The 22,865-nt window shown below is 36.0% G+C and overlaps 1 protein-coding gene across 1 annotated transcript in view; it reads left to right on the top strand.

The window, feature by feature from the left end:
• Positions 1-22,865, top strand: part of LOC111049509 — an 82,542-nt gene that overhangs the window by 56,305 nt on the left and 3,372 nt on the right. Inside the window, 4 exon segments of the mRNA XM_039440527.1 lie at positions 9,879-10,035; positions 13,853-14,010; positions 18,631-18,787; positions 20,433-20,582. Of these exon segments, the coding sequence (XP_039296461.1) occupies positions 9,885-10,035; positions 13,853-14,010; positions 18,631-18,787; positions 20,433-20,582 (616 nt within the window). The 5' untranslated portion in view covers positions 9,879-9,884.

The raw sequence follows: 22,865 nt of genomic DNA, 5'->3' as shown, positions 1-22,865 counted from the left end.
TGTTGTTCTATTATTTATCTGTAATATTATGCTGTCAGTTTGCAGTGAACCTCGATTCATGGCTGGAACTAGAAAATGTAAAGTAGATGCCTCTTGCTTTTTATTGTCTCATAAAACTGTTATGTTATTTAATTTCATGAAGTCGTGTTCTTTTTTATTTGAAAAAAGTGCTTAAAATAAGTAAAAATAGATGAAAAATTCACAAAAATCAACTATTGATAGTGAAAAATGTTAGGAAGTTGAAAGATGATTGATAAAAATACATTAAAACTAGTAGTTCTGTGAACAGTAGACCTCGCGCTCAGTGAGTTACATAGACCTGTTGTTATGTTTCCTCAAAAATTGATAAACAATTTATCAATTAAAAATGTCTAGAAAAAAACCTAAATAAACATAGAGCTTTCTGTCCTATATCGTACCGTGACGTGTCGTCCCGGAATGTGAGTGTGAGCGCTGTTATCAGGTCTGGCTGAACTGTCTACAACGTTGATGAAAACATACATTTTCAAGATGTTCGATGTTTTTGAACGGGTAGTATTATAGTCGACTGTCTACTAACGTTGATGGGAAGATACATTTTCAAGATGTTCGATGTTTTTGAACGGGTAGTATTATAGTCGACTGTCTACTAACGTTGATGGGAAGATACATTTTCAAGATGTTCGATGTTTTTGAACGGGTAGTATTATAGTCGACTGTCTACTAACGTTGATGGGAAGATACATTTTCAAGATGTTCGATGTTTTTGAACGGGTAGTATTATAGTCCACTAGACAGCTGAATTATGATGAATAATTCTATAGTCTGATTTTTACTCTAATATTGGCGTATGAAGGAGGCTCCTTTTTCCTTTTATATTATCCTTGAAATGCAAAATTTCCAAAAACCTTGTATATACGTCGACGCGCAATTTAAAAAGGAACATACCTGTCAAATTTCATGAAAATCTATTACCGCGTTTCGCCGTAAATGCGCAACATAAAAACATATAAACATTTAAACATTCAAACATTTAAATATTAAGAGAAATGCCAAACCGTCGACTTGAATCTTAGACCTCACTTCGCTCGGTCAAAAAAATGTTAGGATGTTGAAGATGATTGATAAAAATACATGCAAATTATCATCCTAAAATGTTTTCTCCAACTTTCAATATAGTTATCCTGTTAGGAAGAAGTGAGTCAATTTCATTGGCCAACAAACTCGATCTTTATAAAAGAATACTAGTAGTTCTGAGAACAGTAAACCTCATGCAGTTTTCTCATCCACAAGATATCTGGTGTCACCTGTTAACCGGCTTCTCCAGACATCTGTGTAATGAATTCAATGAATAATCCACTTGTCAGCTGATTGATTATGAATAAATCTATATAATCTGATTAATCCTATCTTCAGAGTAGATGATATATACAGTAATATCGGAGTATTGTGCCGTGCTATGAATTTAGAAAGTAAATTTGGAATTTAGAATTTAGAAGCACACACAATATAACTTAATAAAAGGGATGCTTGATAAACATACTTAGTGCTAGAGAACGGGGATCCAGAAATGACAAAAGAGACAACGAGATAGAGAGAAGATATCAAATATATTGTCAGCTCTTACAGTTAATAAAACAAAATTTAAGTTGCATCATGAAAACCGAAAATGAAATAACTGAATTTAGAAAGTTATCTCCGACATAGCTAATTCGATAGTAGCCTACTCTGTCTGCTTTACATTGAAAACGTTTTAGATGGAATCATAAGAAGCTTAAAGGACTCTAATTACAGAAAGAAGAATTGAAAATTATCATATACTTCTCAGAAGTTGATCATAGATAACAATAAATATTTAAAAGATCAACATAAAATTCAGAAGACTCTTAGAACATTTAGAACACACTTGGAAACTTTTAAAACACCATCAAAATTTTATCAAATATTATCTATTCTGTATCTTTATAATTACCATGAAAGCTGCAAAGATAAATATTCCTTAAGTATCACATCACGGAATTCTACATGGGAAGACTATTAAAAAATATGTGATACTAGCCGTCAGGCTCGCTTCGCTCGCCATATCCGTCTAGCCAGGGGGCTCCGCCCCCTGGACCCCCGACTGGATTGTCCAAGAATGAGATTAGCAGGCTCGCTTCGCTCGCCTGCATTTTTATCATGTTAGGACAATCCAGTCGGGGGTCCAGACTAAACGTCTAAGTGAGTGAGTGAGTGAGTGAGTGAGTGAGTGAGTGAGTGAGTGAGTCAGTCAGTCAGTGAGTGAGTGCCATTTCGCTTTTATATATATAGATCAAAACGAATTTAGAAAAAAGGTTAGGGTCCTTGAAGCTTCGATTCTTCACAACTTTCAGATGAAAACAACATTTACAAAACATTTATGGACCTTTAAACATTTTATAGGCTAGTTCAACTCTTAGTAGTTTAGTAGATTATCTATATATATAAAAGCGAAATGGCACTCACTCACTGACTGACTGACTGACTCACTCACTCACTCACTCACTCGCAGAACTAAAAATCTACCGGACCAAAAACGTTCAAATTTGGTAGGTATGTTCAGTTGGCCCTTTAGAGGCGCACTAAGAAATCTTTTGGCAATATTTTAACCCTAAGGGTTGTTTTTAAGGGTTTAAAGTTCGTCTTTTAGCATGTATATTCTTCTTCTCCCAATCTCTTAATTATAATTGAAATGTCCATATCATATGTTACTATAGAACTACAATCTAGATAGAGTACCTCTTCGAAACATTTTTTAACTGACAACTAAATTAATAATTTTGTCAGGTTGGCATTAAGTTGAGTTGACTTTGTTAGGTTGGCACCAAGTTGAAGATTGAAATGCATTTATCGCGGAAAAATCGATTGGGCGCTACTACTTCAATCAGAGCTATTCCTGGGAATATTATATTACTAGCCGTCAGGCTCGCTTCGCTCGCCATATCCGTTTAGCCAGACGTTTAGTCTAGACCCCCGACTGGATTGTCCTAACATATGATAAAAATGCTCAAATGAAAAATGCAGGCGAGCGAAGCGAGCCTGCTGATCTCATTCTTGGACGATCCAGTCGGGGGCTAGACGGATATGGCGAGCGAAGCGAGCCTGACGGCTAGTAGAATATAAATCTAAAGAAAACTGAAATTCCCAGCTGGATCCTTACAGAGAAAATATGGCCTCACATTTCAATGTAAAGATACAAACGAAAATCTACTATTCAAACGAAATAAAAATTTGTAATCTATTAGCTACCAAGTCCTAAATCTCAAAGTTACGATTTAACAAAAAAGAGTCTAATTCAGCACGTTTCAAGTTCACGTTTTAGTGTGGAGGATATTCCTTTTCCTTCCATATTATCTTTAAAACGCATAATTTCAAAAAACCTTGTGTACTTATACATCGACGCGCAGTTGAAAAAGGAATATTCCTGCCAAATCTGATCGAATTCTATCAACGCGTTTGGCCGTAATCGCGTTACGTACAAACAGACAAAAGAAAAACCAAGTTAAAACATAGATCTCACTGCATTTGGTCAATTATGTAGAGAATTTGAAGTTGATTGATGAAAGGAATCGAAAGTAATCGTAGATCATACAAACGGACAACGACTCGACGAGCCAATAGTTATCAGTAAGAACTGGCTATGCTCGTTCAAAAACGTGGCTTGATGAATGTATTTTGATGGTTAATAATTGAAAAAATTAAATATTATAAGGATTTTGATACTATACTCTGAGGCCCGGTTGCACAAAATCCAGTTAAATTTTAACTGTGATTAATTTCACGGAATCCTTTTCTCAAAAGACTGCTACTCTGATTGGTTCTCGTGGAATAAACACGGTTAAAATTGAACCGGCTGTTGTGCAACCAGTACTGAGTATTTTGACTTACTGTAAGTTTCGATTTACTGATTTTATCATATCGGTCATGAAATTAGAAATACAGTATTTTGATCTCTAATATTATGACTGTCATGATAGTCGGAAAGACAAAATAGAAAGCACCAAAACCCTTACATCGATGTTTTGAGTACTCTGAGGTTTCGAAAGGTTGAAGGGTTGAACCCTTCTCATTATTTTATCCCTAATTAGGACATGAGGGATTGATTGTATAGCTCCCCTCTGCCTCCATTCTGTGGTAAATAAATTGTCACTGGGAGATGGAAATAGGGATGGAGGAGGAGGGATAGGATGAGGAGAAGGTGGAGGAAGAGGAGAAGGAGGAGGAGGAGGAGGAGGAGGAGGAGGAGGAGTAGGTGGAGGAGGAGGAGGAGATGGGAGAGGAGAAGATGGAATAGAGAGAGAAGGAGGAGAAGGATGATGTGGAGGAGGAAGGGTAGAGGATGAATGGTTTAGTTGAAAGGGTCTCAAAGTGAAATAAAGGGTGGTTTATGAAGTGATAGATCAATATGGTGGGCTAAAAGCTCTGCATAAACGCAGAATTGTGAGAATTAATCACTGACATATAACTATGTAAATATAAAGTTGAATTATATCAGACTAAACAATTCCAGAATAAATATATAATAAACTAGCCGTCAGGCTCGCTTCGCTCGCCATATCCGTCTAGCCAGGGGGCTCCGCCCCCTGGACCCCCGACTGGATCGTCCAAGAGTGAGATCAGCAGGCTCGCTTCGCTCGCCTGCATTTTTCATTTGGACATTTTTATCATATGTTAGGACAATCCAGTCGGGGGTCCAAACTAAACGGATATGGCGAGCGAAGCGAGCCTGACTGCTAGTGATATAATATTTCCAGGATTGAAGTAGCAGTGCCCAATCAATTTTTCCGCGAAAAATGCATTTAAATCTTCAACTTGGTGCCAACCTAACAAAGACAACTCAACTTAATGCCAACCTGACAAAATTATTAATTTAGTTGCCAGTTAACAACTGTTTCGAAGAGGTACTCTATCTAGATTATAGTTCTATAGTAACATATGATATGGAAATTTCAATTATAATTAAGAGATTGGGGGAAGAAGAATATACATGCTAAAAGACGAACTTTAAACCCTTAAAAACAACCCTTAGAGTTAAAATATTGCCAAAAGATTTCTTAGTGCGCCTCTAAAGGGCCAACTGAACATACCTACCAAATTTGAACGTTTTTGGTCCGGTAGATTTTTAGTTATGCGAGTGAGTGAGTGAGTGAGTCAGTCAGTGAGTGAGTGCCATTTCGCTTTTGTATATATAGAAGAAGATAGATAAATACGGCTTCAGTAACTACTTTTTAGCGCCAGTTTTGTAATCAATTTTTATATCACCATCTCAAACAGGTCTAGTACCTCGAGATGCAAACACACAATTGGCATTTCATTTTATTTTGTAATAGTATTTTTCCATGTTGTAAAATTTGTATTGCTTTTATTATGTATTTCTAAGTTGTTCAATTTTTTAATACTGCCCTTAAAAACATTTCATTCCATTTCATATCAGACATAGATAAAAGGCTCATTTGTGGGTGAGATATATTTTTACTTTCCTTGCCCTATTTACCATAGGTAAAGAAAGATTTGCTTTCCGAGAAAAATAAGTACCCCAATTTGTAAATTTCTATACGTTTCAAGGTACCCTGGGTCCAAAAAAGTGATTTTTGGGTATTGGTCTGTATGTGTGTGTGTGTGTGTGTGTGGTGTGTGTGTGTGTGTGTGTGTGTGTGTGTGTGTGTGTGTATGTATGTGCGTCTGTGTACACGATATCTCATCTCCCAATTAAGTTTGATTTTAGATTCCCAATTATCAGGCTTCAGATACAATTTAAACAAAAAAAATTAAGTGGAAAAGATTGAGCATGAAAATCTCTACAATTAATGTTCAGTAACATTTTCACCTAAAATTGAGATTAAGCTTGAAATTCGAAAAAATGTGATTATCCAATTGCAAACTGTTGGCAACTGTTGATTCTATTAAATGATTCACTATGAAGAGATAGCAGACCTCGTGTGTGTCTCCAGCGTTATTGCCCTGTTACCAGCTGGCTCAAATCTTTAAATAGTAGACTTGCGATGCGCTGGAACACTAGCGTCAGGTGATCAATTTTCATAACGGCAAGGAAAGTTGTGTGAGTGCGCCAAACCAGATTTTTAAGTTAGGAGATATCACAGTTCAATGATATTCAAAAATGATAGAAATTACGTGTAAAAAATTGGTATATGAAACACAGTATTCAGAGTCTCTATTTATTTTTGTACAGAACACTATAATCATAATATATTAATTATGATCATAGAGGAAAAACTAGGCTGAGTCTGTTCCATTTCTCTCGCAAATTTTGATTAAAAGTTAAGGTTATCCAAATCTTTCTTTCTCTCTCTCTCGCTCTCTCTCTCTCTCTCTCTCTCTCTCTCTCTGATGCTGGCTCAGTGGTACAGACGAGCGTGACCTATCTGTTGTGTAGCCAAATTTATCAAAAATCAATAGACTCTTGGCTAGAGTCTTTCCACATTCACTGCTCTACTCCACAGCCTACTGCATTGTTCTCTTTATTTGCCAATTCTCTCTTCGTATTTCTCTCTTTTTAGATTCTTGTCTTATTCTCTCTCTCTCTCTCTCTCTCCTGGAAATGGACTTCTTAAGGTCCAAACTACACCGTCTCATGTGATTAACTCACGCATATTTCATCATTTTTCTTGCTCAAAATTATTGTAGAACTCTTTAATTTAATATGATTCACCATGTTATATTACTGCTAGGTACTGGTATTTATTTCTAACACTAGAACGTGAGTTGAATTTTGTTTTGTTAAACACATGAATAAAGGAATCTGAATCTGAATCTCTCTTACTTTCTCTCTTTTATTATCATTCGAAAAAGCAGATAGCTCTATCCTTCTCTGGTTCCACAACGTTGCCATCGTTTTTCAATAATGTAGAAATATTAGTAAGATTTTCAATCTCAGTTATTAAAATTTATCATCCAATCATTGAAAATTATATTTTCTTCACGAATAAAGTAAACTTCACTATTTTCAACAAGAATAATTAAAATTAATTATGAAATTCCATTATAAAATTATTGAAAATATAATTTCTTGCTTAAAAAAATATAATTGATTATTTTAAACGAGAATGAACAGTCAATATTACATCAGATATACCGGTATCAGCTATCCTCTATAGAAGGCAGTGGCAAGGCAGAGAATCGGCAACGCTGATCTTCTATCTCTCTTCACTGCCATTATAATGTGGACCTCACTGTAGGCAGTTTAACGTCTTACCTAGGACAAGAATTAGAAAGTAAAATTGGTTCATATTTAGCCCTGCTTTCTAATGAATCCTCGTTCTACTGAGTCAAAATAGAATATCATCCTATATCCTATTAAGAGAGAAATTTCAGTATATATTTATTTATGTATTTGGGTATTTATTTATGTCCAACGGATCTCGAAAACGGCTCTACCGATTCTCACGAAATTTGGAACAAAGTAGGTTTATGATAAAACAATTTGATTGCACTGGGTCTCATCCCCGGGATAACAATCTGAAGGACATTAAAAGGATAATTCATCCTTGGAAAAAACAGCTGAAAATTTTGTCGTCTGTCGATAATGGAAGTGAGTGAGCAAGTGTGTGTGGGAGTGAGACAAAATTATGCCGCAGCTGTTGAACTAGTGGATTTAATCCGTTGATCATGTAGGCAAATAAAAGTGTTCAATTCTTAGTATAAGGCTCAACTGACACTTAGGCGACTGAGGTGGAGAAGAGACTGGACTCTAGTGGAGAGCATGTGTTTCCAAATGGTGACACTCAGACCAGTCGATTCTAGTCTCCGCGACGTCACCATTTCAAAACACATGCTCTCCACTAGAGTCCAGTCTCTTATCCACCTGAGTCATGTAAGTGTGAGTTGAGCCTTAGAGTCTTAGGCTAGCAGATTGATTTTTGTTCGTACTATATTTTTCCATCCTTGAAATAGTATATTTCGCACCTAGAGCAGAAAATGAGATTTTTCCGGCTCGAAATCGGTTTTCAAGTCCGAGGCCGTAGACCGAGGACTAGAAAAGAATGAGAGCCGGAAAAACATTTTTGCCCGTGGTGCGAACGATATTTTTCGCCACACACAAAAATAAACAATATATATATGACAATAGTTGTTTACTAAGCACTTCCGAAAGCAGAAGTGGAAGGTGATGGCTCTAACAAATCTGAGGTAATCTGAATATCAGGAAATTGTCCAAGTATTTTTATTTTTCATTCTGATTTGTCTAAATAACCTAATAAAAGATTATGTTCAATTATGTGTGAGGTTGAGTTTATACTTTTTTATTCTTTCAAATGACAATAAGATGATATTATTATAAATGTTTTAATTATTCTCACGAAATTCGAAACAAAGTAGGTTTATGATATAAAAAGTAGATTGCACTAGGTTTCATCCCTGTGATAACTCGCTGAAGGACATTAAGTGCAGTTTGCACAGTCAAAGCTCAAACACGATTTAATCAGCTGGTGGCTTCAACTCAAAATGTAACAAATTAAAACAAACTAGACTTGATACGGATTGAATACAGTTTAAAAGGAAATTTAGTTTGAACTGTCACTGTACAAACGGCCTTTAAAGGATAATTCATCCTTGAAAAATCAGCTAGAAATTTCGTCGTCTGTCGATAATGGAAGTGAGTGAGCGAGTGCGTGTGTGGGAGTGAGACAATATTATGCCGCAGCTGTTGTACTATTGGATTTAATCCGTTGATCATGTAGGCAAATAAAAGTGTTCAATTCTTGTTTAAGGCTCAACTCACACTTACACGACTCAGGTGGAGAAGAGACTGGACTCTAGTGGAGAGCATGTGTTTCCAAATGGTGACACTCAGACCAGTCGATTCTAGTCTCCGCGACGTCACCATTTCAAAACACATGCTCTCCACTAGAGTCCAGTCTCTTATCCACCTCAGTCGTGTAAGTGTGAGTTGAGCCTTAGAAGCTTAGGCTAGTTACACACTGATTGATTTTTGTTCGTACGATATTTTTCCATCCTTGAAATAGTATATTTCGCACCTAGAGCAGGAAATGAGATTTTTCCGGCTCGAAGTCGGTTTTCAAGTCAGAGGCCATAGGCCGAGGACTAGAAAAGATTGAGAGCCGGAAAAACATTTTTGCCCGTGGTGCGAACGATATTTTTCGCCACACACAAAAATGAACAATATATATATGACAATAGTTGTTTACTAAGCACTTCCGAAAGCAGAAGTGGAAGGTGATAGCTCTAACAAATCTGAGGTAATCTGAATATCAGGAAATTGTCCAAGTATTTTTATTTTTTATTCTGATTTGTCTAAATAACCTAAAAGATTATGTTCAATTATGTGGGAGCTTGAGTTTTTTATTCTTTCAAATGACAATAAGATGATATTATTATGAATGTTTCAATTATTGAATAATGAAAAGTTTTTTGATCAGCTGTTTCTTGATCACCTTTCTTAGTTGCATGTTAGCGACTGGAAAGGGTACTCTTTCAGGCCTAGGCTGGAAAGAAACCTGTTCTGACGTCAGACGAGAGTCGTCTGCAATCAATGTCTTCCAGATCTACGTAGGGACTGGAAAACAGCTGCTTTCTGTGCAGTGTGGCGAAAACAGATGATGTTTGTCAAGTTCTGTTTAATCTTATAGAATTCATAAGGACGGCTAAATATCGTACGACAAAAATCGATGTGTGTGTGTGTGTGTGTGTGTGTGTGGTGTGTGTGTGTGTGTGGTGTGTGTGTGTGTGTGTGTGGTGTGTGTGTGTGTGTGTGTGTGGTGTGTGTGTGTGTGTGGTGTGTGTGTGTGTGTGTGTGTGTGCAGGACTTAATCCTTGAAGTGTTTTAAAAGGATCTAAGATTTCAAACTTCACAATTTTAATACTTTTCTATCGCTTTTAACAAAATAATTTCTTATATTTTGCAGTGAAACATGTGGAATGCAATACCTCCCTCGAGCCAAGATGAACCCATGCCCCCGTCGAGATCTAAGCATAGTGCTACCCTATTGGGAGGACATCTCTACCTGCTGGGAGGCAGAAATGGAAATCTACCTTTGAAAGATCTGTGGAGATACAGTTTTGGTAAGTTTTTTTCATTATTATTAGAATAATTGAACGAGCGTTAGCGAGTTCTCACTTTGGACTTTTGGATATTGAACAACCGTGTCCAATCAACCTACCTCCTTTCATTGCTGAATATATAATATGTGTCTTCAGTTTCACGGCTTTCCGGCTTCAGATTTCTCCCCAATGCAGCTCCAATAGTCACTTCAATTCTCCAATCAACCGCATGATGAATCTTTATAATTACCATAGTTTTCACCTAGACCTTTTTCATATGAATCCCAGTCAGTTCAAGAAGGCATGTAAGCGGCTCCACCCGAAGTGACACCTATTTTTCCCACGCTAGACCTCATCAACTTACATAGAGTACCATATTTAGTAGATGACTTCCTTTCATTCTTAGCTCTGTTATCATTTATCTCATTATTGGAATGTTATTTGTATTTTCTTGATTCCCCTCTCATTATTTTCTCATATTGTAAATGGTTTCTAGTATAGTATAATAATAGTATAGTATCTAGTATTTAGTATATTAAGTTTTCAGTATATTTAGATTCTCATCACATTTTTTTCTCTTCACAAATAATATGAAATAGTTTTTTCCTTATGTCTTTCTCTCGATTTTTAAGTTTTTTTGTAAAGTGCTTATTGTAATTTTTTTGATTGGGGAGCAATTTTTGGGTTTTCCCGTGTGCTCCCATATTGTTGTAAATAAATAAATAAATAGACTTACTGAAGGCCAAAGTTTTGGTAGGTTTTTTTCAGATTATTAGAATAATTGAACGAGCCTTAGCGAGTTCTCACTTTGGACTTACTGAAGGCCAAAGTCGTTGTCCGTCTGTTTGTATGTTCTACCATAACTTGAGAACATAAGAAAGAAATGATCATTCAGCTTCAAATTTTGATCACGTATTCTTCGAACCTTCGAAACGTGTGCCAACGTTTTGGTAGGTTCTTTTCAGATTATCAGAATAATTGAACGAGCCTTAGCGAGTTCTCACTTTGGACTTACTGAAGGCCAAAGTCGTTGTCCGTCTGTTTGTATGTTCTACCATAACTTGAGAACATAAGAAAGAATTGATCATTCAGCTCAAATTTAGATCACGTATTCTTCGAACCTTTTCACAGGTCAAGTTCGTTGGGCAACAAAATTGACTCACTCCGTCATCCTTTTCTCCTTTCCTTGCCCTATTAGGTACCATAGGTAAGGAAAGTATTGCTTTCCGAAAAAATTAATGTACCCCAATTTCTAAATTTCTATACGTTTCAAGGTCCCCTGAGTCCAAAAAAGTGGTTTTTGGGTATTGGTCTGTAGGTCTGTGTGTGTGTGAGTGTGTGTGTGTGTGTGTGTGTGTGTGTGTGGTGTGTGTGTGGTGTGTGTGTGTGTGTGTGTGTGTGTATGTATATATGAGTGTATGTGCGTCTGTGTAGCTTATACGATATCTCATATCCCAATTAACGGAATGGCTATCTTTATCCACTGCCATTATAACGTGGACCTCACTACAGTAAGTTTGAATAAGAAAATTTGACTGTGACTATGGATGTTCTATAAATGAATAAATCAAAAGGAACAAAATAAATTGAAGTGGAATTGCCTTAATATTACTTGATTGTTATATTGAGATCAGAGAAAAATTTCTTGGTGTAGAATTAGTTATAATGATTTACCTGTGTACGATTGTGACTGGTATTTAATAGTTCTATTTATTACTTTCCTTGCCCTATTACCAAAGGTAAGGAAAGTATTGCTTTCCGAAAAAAAATAAGGTACCCCAATTTCTAAATTTCTATACGTTTCAAGGTCCCCTGAGTCCAAAAAACTGGTTTTTAAGTATTGGTCTGTATGTGTGTGTGTGTGTGTGTGTGTGTGTGTGTGTGTGTGTGTGTGTGTGGTGTGTGTGTGTGTATGAGTGTATGTGCGTCTGTGTACACGATATCTCATCTCCCAATTAACGGAATGACTTGAAATCTGGAACTTAAGGTCCTTACACTATAAGGATCCGACTCAAACAATTTCGATCAAATGCAATTCAATAAGGCGGCTAAAATGGCAAAAATGTTGTCAAAAACAGGGTTTTTCGCGATTTTCTCAAAAACGGCTTCAACGATTTTGATTAAATTTATACCTAGAATAGCCATTAATAAGCTCTATCAACTGCCACAAGTCCCATATCTGTAAAAATTTCAGGAGCTCCGCCCCATCAATGCAAAGTTTGATTTTAGATTCCCAATTATCATGCTTCAGATACAATTTAAACAAAAAAATTTTAGTGGAAAAGATTGACAATTAATAATGTCCACTAACATTTCCACCTAAAATTCAAAATAAGCTCGAAATTCGAGAAAATGTGATTATCCAATTGCTAACTGTTGATTCTATCAATTGATTCACTATGAAGAGATAGCAGACCTCGTATGTCTCCAGCGTTATTGTCCTGTCACCAGCTGGCTCACATCTTTGAATGGTAGACTTGAGATGCGCGTGAACACTAGCGTCAGGTGACCAATTTTCATAACGGCAAGGAAAGTTGTGTAAGTGTGCCACACCAGATTTTTGAAATATAAAAATAGCATTGAAAGTGCATAAGAAAAAAAATTGTTGTGATTAATCATTTTTTCAGCTGAAGAATATATTGTAATTCATTGCATGCATTACAACAGTTTTACCATCCATTAATTCATAACATCAGCTGAGGCTATTTGGGAGCTATCACACAGACATTCACTGACACATGATTTCAGCTGGTTAATATACAACATAATTTACATCAAGAAACTGATACGGGTTTGTATCAATTTTCGGATTTCACCATTCATTTTCTCTGGGAATTCTGTATCTAAATCACGAATTTGGATTCATATGAAGGACAAAGATATTGGAGCGACAGAGTAATTCTTGAAGAGTGATTTTTCATTTCAAATAGACACCCCAATGAAACCCTCTCTCAATATCATTTTTGTAGAAGAATTATTTTGCTTTTTCCATTATTTCCACTGACTCTGTAAATTAAAAGTTGCGGGTTTCAAAGATTATAAGACAATACAACAGTTCTTGAGCGAGTTCTCCAATCCAGGGGATCACTAGTATATGTTCTTGTTCTAAATGTTCTCTAGTTTCTTGTTCTTCTACTTTATCATCATAGTATTCTTTCTCCTCTTCTTTTCCTCTTCTTCTCTCAGGTGAGTAAGAATCACCTCCTCTTTCTTTTTCTTGAACACCTCCTTTTTCTCCTTCTCTTTTCAACTCAAGAAGCCTATTCTATTTATTTGCAATACAAATGAGACTAATGTAATAACATTGGTTGATAAAATAACTTGTGCTATTTTTCTTCCAAATTTGTAGGGGACACAGTCCAAGATGAGGTTTGAATTCCACGTGTACAATTTTCACAAAATTCTAGTCCAAAATAAACATGAAAACTATAAATTTTGAATATTCTCATATCTAAGACTAGCAGGTAACCAGTGCTTCGCAAGGGTCTAATAAAAAACTTGACGTAATGAATCTTGAAGAATTTAAAATAGGCCTATAACCATCCTCGGTAAGTTAAGAATGTATATGCAAAATGTGAAGTTAATGAGTTGAGTAGTTGAGACGTGATGATGCGTCATTCGTGAATTTCCTATCCCCTACCTGTATAAGCCAGTTCTTTCCTTTATTATAGTATAGACAAGCAGGTAACCCGTGCTCCGCAAGGGTCGAATTAAAATCTTTGACAAACTGAAAACATTATACGCCGATTTTTTCCTTTATTTTATTGTAGATTTTCACTTTCATGGTGATTTTGAAACGGTTTCTACTTGATTCTAACAAAATTTCTGTGTTTTTCAGCTGACGGCAAATGGCTCCAGCTGAAACCAGCTGGAGACAGTCCCCCCTGCCTGCAGGAGCATACAGCTGTCAGTCACAAGGACGCCCTCTATGTGTTCGGGGGTGAAGTTGGATTTTCAGCTGGCAATGAAACACCTCTATGGGTCTACCATGTCAAGGTGAGCTCTATCCTGTTGTGTATCAAATTATGGTGTTGTGTATCAAGTTGAGATGATACTGTGTCATATTTTCGAACACTAATATTCCTATAGTAAGGTCCACGATATAATGACAGAATTTGATCAACATTGGTGTTGCTATCCTTGTCTATCATTCCACAAAGCAGATATCTCCATCCTGTTTGGTATCAAATTATGGTGTTGTGTATCAAGTTGAGATGATACTGTATCATATTGTCGGTATGTCGAACACCAATATTGCTATAGTGAGGTCCACGTTATAATGGCAGTATTTGATTAACATTGGTGTTGCTACCCTTGTCTATCATTCCACAAAGCAGATAGCTCTATCCTGTTCTGTATCAAATTATGGTGTTGTGTATCAAGTTGAGATGATACTGTATCATATTGTATGTCGAACACTAATATTGCTATAGTGAGGTCCACGTTATAATGGCAGTATTTGATTAACATTGGTGTTGCTATCCTTGTCTATCGTTCCACAAAGCAGATAGCTCTATCCTGTTCTGTTTCAAATAATGGTGTTGTGTATCAAGTTGAGATGATACTGTATCATATTGTATGTCGAACACTAATATTGCTATAGTGAGGTCCACGTTATAATGGCAGTATTTGATCAACATTGGTGTTGCTATCCTTGTCTATCGTTCCACAAAGCAGATAGCTCTATCCTGTTCTGTTTCAAATAATGGTGTTGTGTATCAAGTTGAGATGATACTGTATCATATTGTATGTCGAACACTAATATTGCTATAGTGAAAAAAAAAACATAAAATTGATAAAGTAAAATAATATATTTGAGAGAGGAATAGCACAAGGTTACCTTATTTCCCCTCTTCCTATCATTTTGATAATGTACTTATCGTATCAATGAATGAATGAATAAAATAGACCCTTGCGGAGCACGGGTTACCTGCTAGTAATAGAATAAAACAAGGCTATAAGTTAGGATTTCCCAAAGTTTCAAAACAATAGATACTGGTGAAGAGACCATTCTATCTTTGTTTCTCACTTTTCCTTCCTTCTCTACGAAAAACACTCAAGTCTCAAGTGATTGATAGTGAGTGGTCATTGGGGAGGAAGATTGAGGGAGAAGAAGAAAGAGAAGAAGAAGAAGAAGAAGAAGAGAGAAGAATGGAGGACTTGATAGCGATAAAGATTAAAGTGCCACTGAAGTAGGACCTAATCACAAGACATCGGCTTTCATCTATTGTATGCGGGAGAATGAAGAGGTGGTGATGAAGAAGAAGAAGAAGAAGAAGAAGAAGAAGAAGGAGGAGGAGGAGAAGGAGGAGGAAGAAAAGGAGGAGAAGGAAGGCATAAAAGTCTCAGGTGTTGAATGGTCCAGGGCCAATCTCTCTCCCCTTATGCTCTGACTTGTTCTAAAGACTCTTCAATAGATCTTTCCAACTACCCTGCTTGAGATATTTCTCTCTCTCTCTCTCTTTTGTTTACTCTCTTGAACGCCATGAACATATCACCCAGCACACATTGCTAGTTCTACCCTAAAGCTACCCGATTAGAGACGTTTCAGAATAATCAAACTTGTCAGAGATACTTTAAAATATGGCAATCCCAACTATTTCAAGAATCTGGTGTAGTACACTCACACAACTTTCCTTGCCGTTATGAAATTTGATCAACTGACGCTAGTTAGTGTTCCCGCGCATCTCAATTCTACTTTTCTAAGATCTGAGCCAGGTGGTGACAGGACAATAGCGCTGCAGACACACGAAGTCTGCTATCTCTTCATAGTGAATGATTTAATAGAATCAACAGTTGCCAACAGTTTACAATTGAAATAATAACATTTTCTCGAATTTCGAGCTTATTTTAAATTTTAGGTGAAAATGTTACTGAACATTAATTGTAGAGATTTTCATGCTTAATCTTTTCCACTTGGAATTTTTAGTTGAAATTGTATCTGACGCCTGATAATTGGGAATCTAAAGTCAAACTTTGCATAGATGGGGCGGAGCTCCTGAAATTTTTACAGATAAGGGACTAGTGGCAGTTGATAAAGCTTATCAATGACTTTTCTAGGTATACATTTGATCAAAATCGTTAAAGCCGTTTTCGAGAAAATCGCGAGAAACCCTGTTTTTGACAACATTTTAGCCATTTTAGCCGCCATTTTGAATTGCATTTGATCGAAATTGTTCGTGTCGGATCCTTATAGTGTAAGGACCTTAAGTTCCAAATGTCAAGTCATTCCATTTATTGGGAGATGAGATATGTACACAGACGCACATACACACACACACACACACACACACACACACACACACACACACACACACACACACACACACACACACACACACACACACACCATACATACCAATACCCAAAAACCACTTTTTGGACTCAGGGGACCTTGAAACGTATAGAAATGTAGAAATTTTGGTACCTAATTTTTTTCGGAAAGCAATACTTTCCTTACCTATGGTTATAGGGCAAGGAAAGTAAAAATGATTTCGAATTTGTTTCCGATGATAGGAGGATAGACGCTTCCCATACTAGAACTGGTGCAAATACTCTCAGGATACCTAATCATCGAACTACTATCTATTCCAAATCGTTCCTTGTCAGTGCTTGTCGTGAATGGAATAAACTTCCCAACTTTATTAGATGCATGCATTGAGAGCCGAGCGGGCTTCATCCTGTCTTTGAAAAAGTATCTTATAGAGAAAATGACTGAGCCTGTCCAACCCTAGAGCACCGCATGACAAATATTCTAATCTCCCTTCCTTTCCAATCTTCATTCATCCATTTTCCACATCCCATCTCCTTTCTACATAATACATATTCATCTTCCCATCTCAAGATTTTCTGTTCTTTAGTATTGTTTATTGTCAATATTACTCAATCAATTTCTAAAATTTCAATTTATATCCCACCCTATAACATGTGTTTCATTTATCCAATTTTAATTATCAATGCAATATTGTATTCACTATCATTCTATATTTCATTCATTCATCCCATAATTCTAAGATTGAAATCAACTAGATTTAAATTATTAAGTAGAGTTTCTTATTTGAACATTACTTCGAGTTATTCCCAACAGCTCTAATTCATCACAACCCGGTTGTGTGTTAATGGGAAGGATATTTTATATCCTTCTTAGAGAATCGACAATTATTTGTTGAAACACCGCCGATTTATGAAGTTACATTACAATTTTATATTATCGTTATTCTAATTGCATTTAATCTTTATTCTCATTGATTAATTATTTATACTTTGAAAAATTCGTTGAATAATTAGCATTATCGTCATTTAATGTAAATTAGTGTATAAGCCAGTAACTATTGTAACATACATAAATAAAGAAATCTAATCTAATCTCTCTCTCTCCCGGTCGTGTGTTGATGAGAAATATATTATTCTATACCCTTTTCAGAGAATCGACAATCATTTGTTGAAACCGTAGAGTCCCAATTGACAGAATCCCAAACGACCGAAACGCTATAATTTCCCCAAACGGCCGAAGACTACTTTTTTCCCAATTGGCAGAACGGTTTCTGTCATTTGCGACAAACTAGAGAAACTTTCTGTCGTTTGGGAAACCTATCAACACTTTCGGTCGTTTGGGACTCTCACCACTTTCGGCTCAATGCAACAAACAACGTTTTCTGTTGATTGGGAAAATTCTTAAAAGTTTTCTGTCATTTGGGATTCGTCTGAATGAGAAAGTTTCAGTTTCAATATTTCATTAATCCTGCCAAATGGGGAAAAAGTAGTTTTCGCCACACTGCACAGAAAGCAGCTGTTTTCCAGTCCCTACGTAGATCTGAAAGACCTTGTTTGCAGACGACGTCAGAAAAGGGTTTCTTTTCCGGTCTAGGCCAGAAAGTTGTCTCTTTCCAGCCGCTCATGGAAGTAGTTAATAAGTCATCCACTAGATCGGGCGAGTGTCCACTTTCATCATCAGCTGAAGTCGCCATGATTTCAGTTCCAGTTTCGAATCAAACTAATTCGCTTCGCAACCAGTTTTATTCAATTATTTATTGTTGATTAGCGCATTCCAAATTTTCAAAAATGCTTGAAGATGACGACGCCCGTGATATTCCAAGTGAAATTTCAAAAGAATCTGAAATCCTGACTGCAAATCTTCTACTACTTAAATCAAGAGATAGGTACGATAGCTTAACGGGTATTCTTTATTTTGTATTCTTTATTTATTTTGTCAGCAATACCTGTAGTGTGGCGGAAAATATCGTTCGCTCCACGGGCAAAAATGTTTTTCCAGCTCTCAATCTTTTCTAGTCCTCGGCCTACGGCCTCGGACTTGAAAACCGATTTCGAGCTGGAAAAATCTCATTTTCTGCTCTAGGTGCGAAATATACTATTTCGGCAGTTTGGGAAAATATAGCATTTCGGTCGTTTGGGATTCTGTCAATTGGCATGCCACCGTTGAAACACCGCCGATTTATGAAGTTACATCACAATATTATATTATCCCAATTCAAATTGCTTTCAATCGTTATTCTCAATAATTAATTTTCCCACTTTGCAAAATTCATTGAATAAATAAATTAGCTAGATCAATTCTTGAGTAAAACTGTTGATAATAAATGTTGATTCTTTTTTCAGACAAACAGTTGGAGAAAAATCAGGACCCAAAAAGGTTCAGCTAGCCCCAGGGGAAGGAGGGGACACACGGCCCTATCCCACAAAGGGGTTATGCTCCTCTATGGGGGTTACAGGGACCTTAGAGGATCATCCAATGAGCTATGGGCTTTTCATTTTGGTAAGTTTTTCAAAAACTATAATAATTCAATAAAACTTTATTATTAAAACAAAAATTAGCAAAATACAGTCATTAATTTGTAGTGAACTATATTTTATACTAGTAGTTCTGTGAACAGTAGACCTCGCGCTCAGTAAGTTACATTTTTACCTGTTCATGTTTTCTCAAAAAATGATAAATAATTTATCAATTCAAAATGTCTAGAAAGAATCCTAAATAAACAAAGAGCTTTCTGTCCTATCGTACCGTGACGTGTCGTCCCGGAATGTGAGTGTGAGCGCTGTTATCAGGTCTGGCTGCAACTGTCTACAACGTTGATGGAAAGATACATTTTCAAGATGTTCAATGTTTTTGAACGGGTAGTATTATAGTCCATTAGACAGCTGATTTATGATGAATAATTATATAGTCTGATTTTTACTCTAATATTGACGTGTGAAGGAGGCTCTTTTTTCCTTTTATGCAAAATTGCCTTGAAATGCAAAATTCCCAAAAACCTTGCATATACGTCGACACGCAATTTAGAAAGGAACATACCTGTCAAAATTCCATGAAAATCTATTACCGCGTTTCGCCGTAAATGCGCAACATGTAAACATTAAGATAAATACCAAACCTTCGACTTGAATCTTAGACGTCACTTCGCTCGGTCAACTAGCAGGAAACCCATGCTCCGCAAGGGATCAGTTTTAAAACTTGACAAACTGAAAACTTGATGTAATGAAATCTTGAAAAATTGAAAATTCATTTATTCATTTCATTGACAATTACAAATCATAATTATTATGAATATAATATGATTGGGGGAAGACAACAGGCATAGCCCAAAACTGTCTTCTCCCAAATTTTTACAAATAAATGTTTCAAATAAGAATAAGGTTAAGATTACACTTCCACTTTAAAAAGTCCAATTTCCACTCCAAAACTAATGACTAAACTAAAAATTTTGAATTTTGATACTTAAAAACTGATTAAAAACAAAAATATTTCACTCAAATCTCTATAGATTGGAAATTTTTGAGTCATTTTGCAAAATTTTGAGCCAGAAAAGAAACACAACTTCACTATGACTATGATTACATAGCTGTGTAATAATAGGCCTATAACTATCCTCGGTTGATTAAGAATCTATATGCAAAATTTCAAAGTTAATGAGTTGAGTAGTTGAGACGTGATGATGCGTCAAACATAATAAATTATCCTACCCCCTACGTTTATAAAAAAAAAATTGAAACAATATCTTTGTTCATTTTCATACTTAAATGCAACCATTTATTTCTAGTGAACTATATTATATACTAGCAGGAAACCCATGCTCCGCAAGGGTCTATTTTAAAAGTTGACAAACTGAAAACTTGATGTAATGAAATCTTGAAGAATATAAAATAGGCCTACAACCATCCTCGGTAAATTAAGAATCTCTATGCAAAATGTGAAGTTAATGAGTTGAGTAGTTGAGACGTGATGATGCGTCATTCGTGAATTTCCTATCCCCTACCTGTATGAGCCAGTTCTTTTCTTTATTATATTATAGATATATCTACTGAGACATGAAAGAGTTTTTAACCAATAATCTAGTCAATTTATGATGAATCTCACAATAATTCTATCAATCTATAATGAATATCTTCAATTTTTATTTCAGAATCAGAAAGTTGGCATCTTTTATCGGCGGGTAGAAACGGACCCCCTGCCCGTCATAAACACTCAGCCATAGTTCATGACGATGGAATGTGGATTTATGGAGGGATGACCGACCTTCATGAGAGGGCTGACTTATGGAGGTTTGATACTGGTATGTATCATGAAAATTACATAATATTGCAAATACTGTGTAGTGTTATTACACACAATAGCACTCTAACAGAAACATGGTCCGAACTGACCTAAACCGAAACATCCGGTCTCACAGACCGGGTCTTGCTTAAAGTGTTATATTTGATATATTTTCTACTAAATATGAATTTAAATGTTTTTCATTGGTAAATTTCGGCGTTGTTATTAGTGATGATGGAAGGGATAGAGTGGATATCATGGGGAAGATAAGGAAGGGGAAAAATATGATAAGAGCACTACATCCGATCCTATGGAATAAAAACATAACCAAAAATACAAAAAAAAATATTTACCAGGCAATGATTGAGCCAGTCATGACGTATGGGTCAGAAGTGTGGTGTGTGGACAAATTAACTACTCAAAAACTTCTTTCAGCGGAAATGATGTACTGGAGGAGGAGTTTAGGATTGACGTTGCTGGAGCGAATCAGGAATGATATAATAAGAGAGAGAATGAGCGCAAAAAACACAATAATGGATGTCATTGGAGAGAAACAATTGAAATGGTATGGACACCTGCGCAGAATGAATGAAGGAAGACTTCCTTTGCAAGTATGGAATTGGGTACCAGCGAACAGAAATAGGCGTGGAAGACCGCGAAAGAAATGGGTATCCAATGTCCACATTGAAATGGAGAGTAGAGGTCTCTTTGAAGGAGACTGGATAGATAAGAAAGATGGCGATTGGGGTGCGAGAAGCGACACAACTGAAGTTGCAAAAACTCGCTATATATATATATATATATATATATATATATATATATATATATATATAATAAATTATATATATATATATATATATATTATATATATAAATAAATTTCAATAATAGTAAAGTATAATATAGATTTCAGTTGCAAATTAAGTGATGGAAGAATAGGAAAAAAAATGGAAACATTCATGTAATAAATGTATAATGTTGGATGTTGGAGAAAACACACAATACAAAAATCCGTGTAAGATACGATCAGTTACTACTCAGAACAATAATCATGGTGAAATATTTTATCAATATAGGATTTATAGCAAAACTGAAAGGTAATCATTGAAAATAATAATGTTTTTCATTGTTATCAAGAAACTTGTTTGAGCAAACGTTTTCAGCCTCCAGTTATTTTATTAGCAAGAAAGGTTCATAAATAACTTTAGTGGTCGAAATCACCTGTTTCGTTAAGTGAATGTTTATTTTGTGACACTTCATTGTGAAGCATCGTATTGATACAAGTTCCAAAGACTGGGGCTTGTATGGTTGATAACTCATCCTTTGTCATCAATTTTCCTAAACCAACGTATTCTAAATTACAAAAATTAGTTTTTCAAATAAAACATGTCAATAAAAAACCGAAATAATGAAGAGAAAAACATTAGAAAGAAAATAGAATGCTCAAAATATCTGTTAGTCGAAACATCCGGTATTCTAGACTGGTATAGTTATTTGTGCAACTAGTGCGCAAAGTGTCAGTTTGCTGCACCGAAAGAAACGTTTACGCCCGAGCCGTAGGCGAGGGCGGAATGGTTTCTTGAGTGCAGCAGAGGAACTTTGCGCACGTATTTCACATTAAGTTTTTCCTACAGTTACCATTGAATATGAAAAGTGGGTAATTATGGGTAAAATTGCCTGAAATCCATCAAATGTTTTTCTGTGTAATTTTATTATTGATAAAAACCTTAATCCTAAAATCCTAAAGTCCTCGTTGTCCTTGGTTATAATATATAATGAATAATAATTAGCGCGTTGTGCTTGGTTGCACCTCTGCTCACTATAGCAGCCACAGCAGTCACTGTTACCAACTTCATTTTGATTTTGCTGCACTGTTGCTCCATATAACCTACTAAGTATTTTGCGTTGCCATGTTGCAAATCTGGAGTGCAGAAAAATTTTTCCCGCACTAGGGCGGAAAAGTGATTCTTTGCGTTCTGTAATCAGTGCAGCAATGGCCACTTTTCAACGTAACTGTAGGAAAAAAAATAAACGTTATCCGAAAGATCCGGTAGCTGAGACCGGTACGTTCTCAATAGATTAATGTTTACTTGATAACCGTGAGTTGGGGACTGACGAGCATTGTTGAAGAATGTTGAGGAATAGTGGGGGAGAAGGTATTGGAGCGGGCAGCAATTTTTGATTCACAATTTTGCCACTATAGAGAAAATAATTTTGCCTCCAGTCTCACAGACCGGTGTTTCGGTTAAAGTGATAGCCTGTACTATGGCTAACAAAAAAAATCATGAAATATGCATATAATA

The sequence above is a fragment of the Nilaparvata lugens genome, chromosome 14 (genome assembly GCF_014356525.2).
Source record: "Nilaparvata lugens isolate BPH chromosome 14, ASM1435652v1, whole genome shotgun sequence".
NCBI classification, from domain to species: domain Eukaryota; kingdom Metazoa; phylum Arthropoda; class Insecta; order Hemiptera; family Delphacidae; genus Nilaparvata; species Nilaparvata lugens.
Note: the sequence above shows the minus strand (reverse complement) of the source record. Positions and strands in the feature narration are given on the sequence as shown.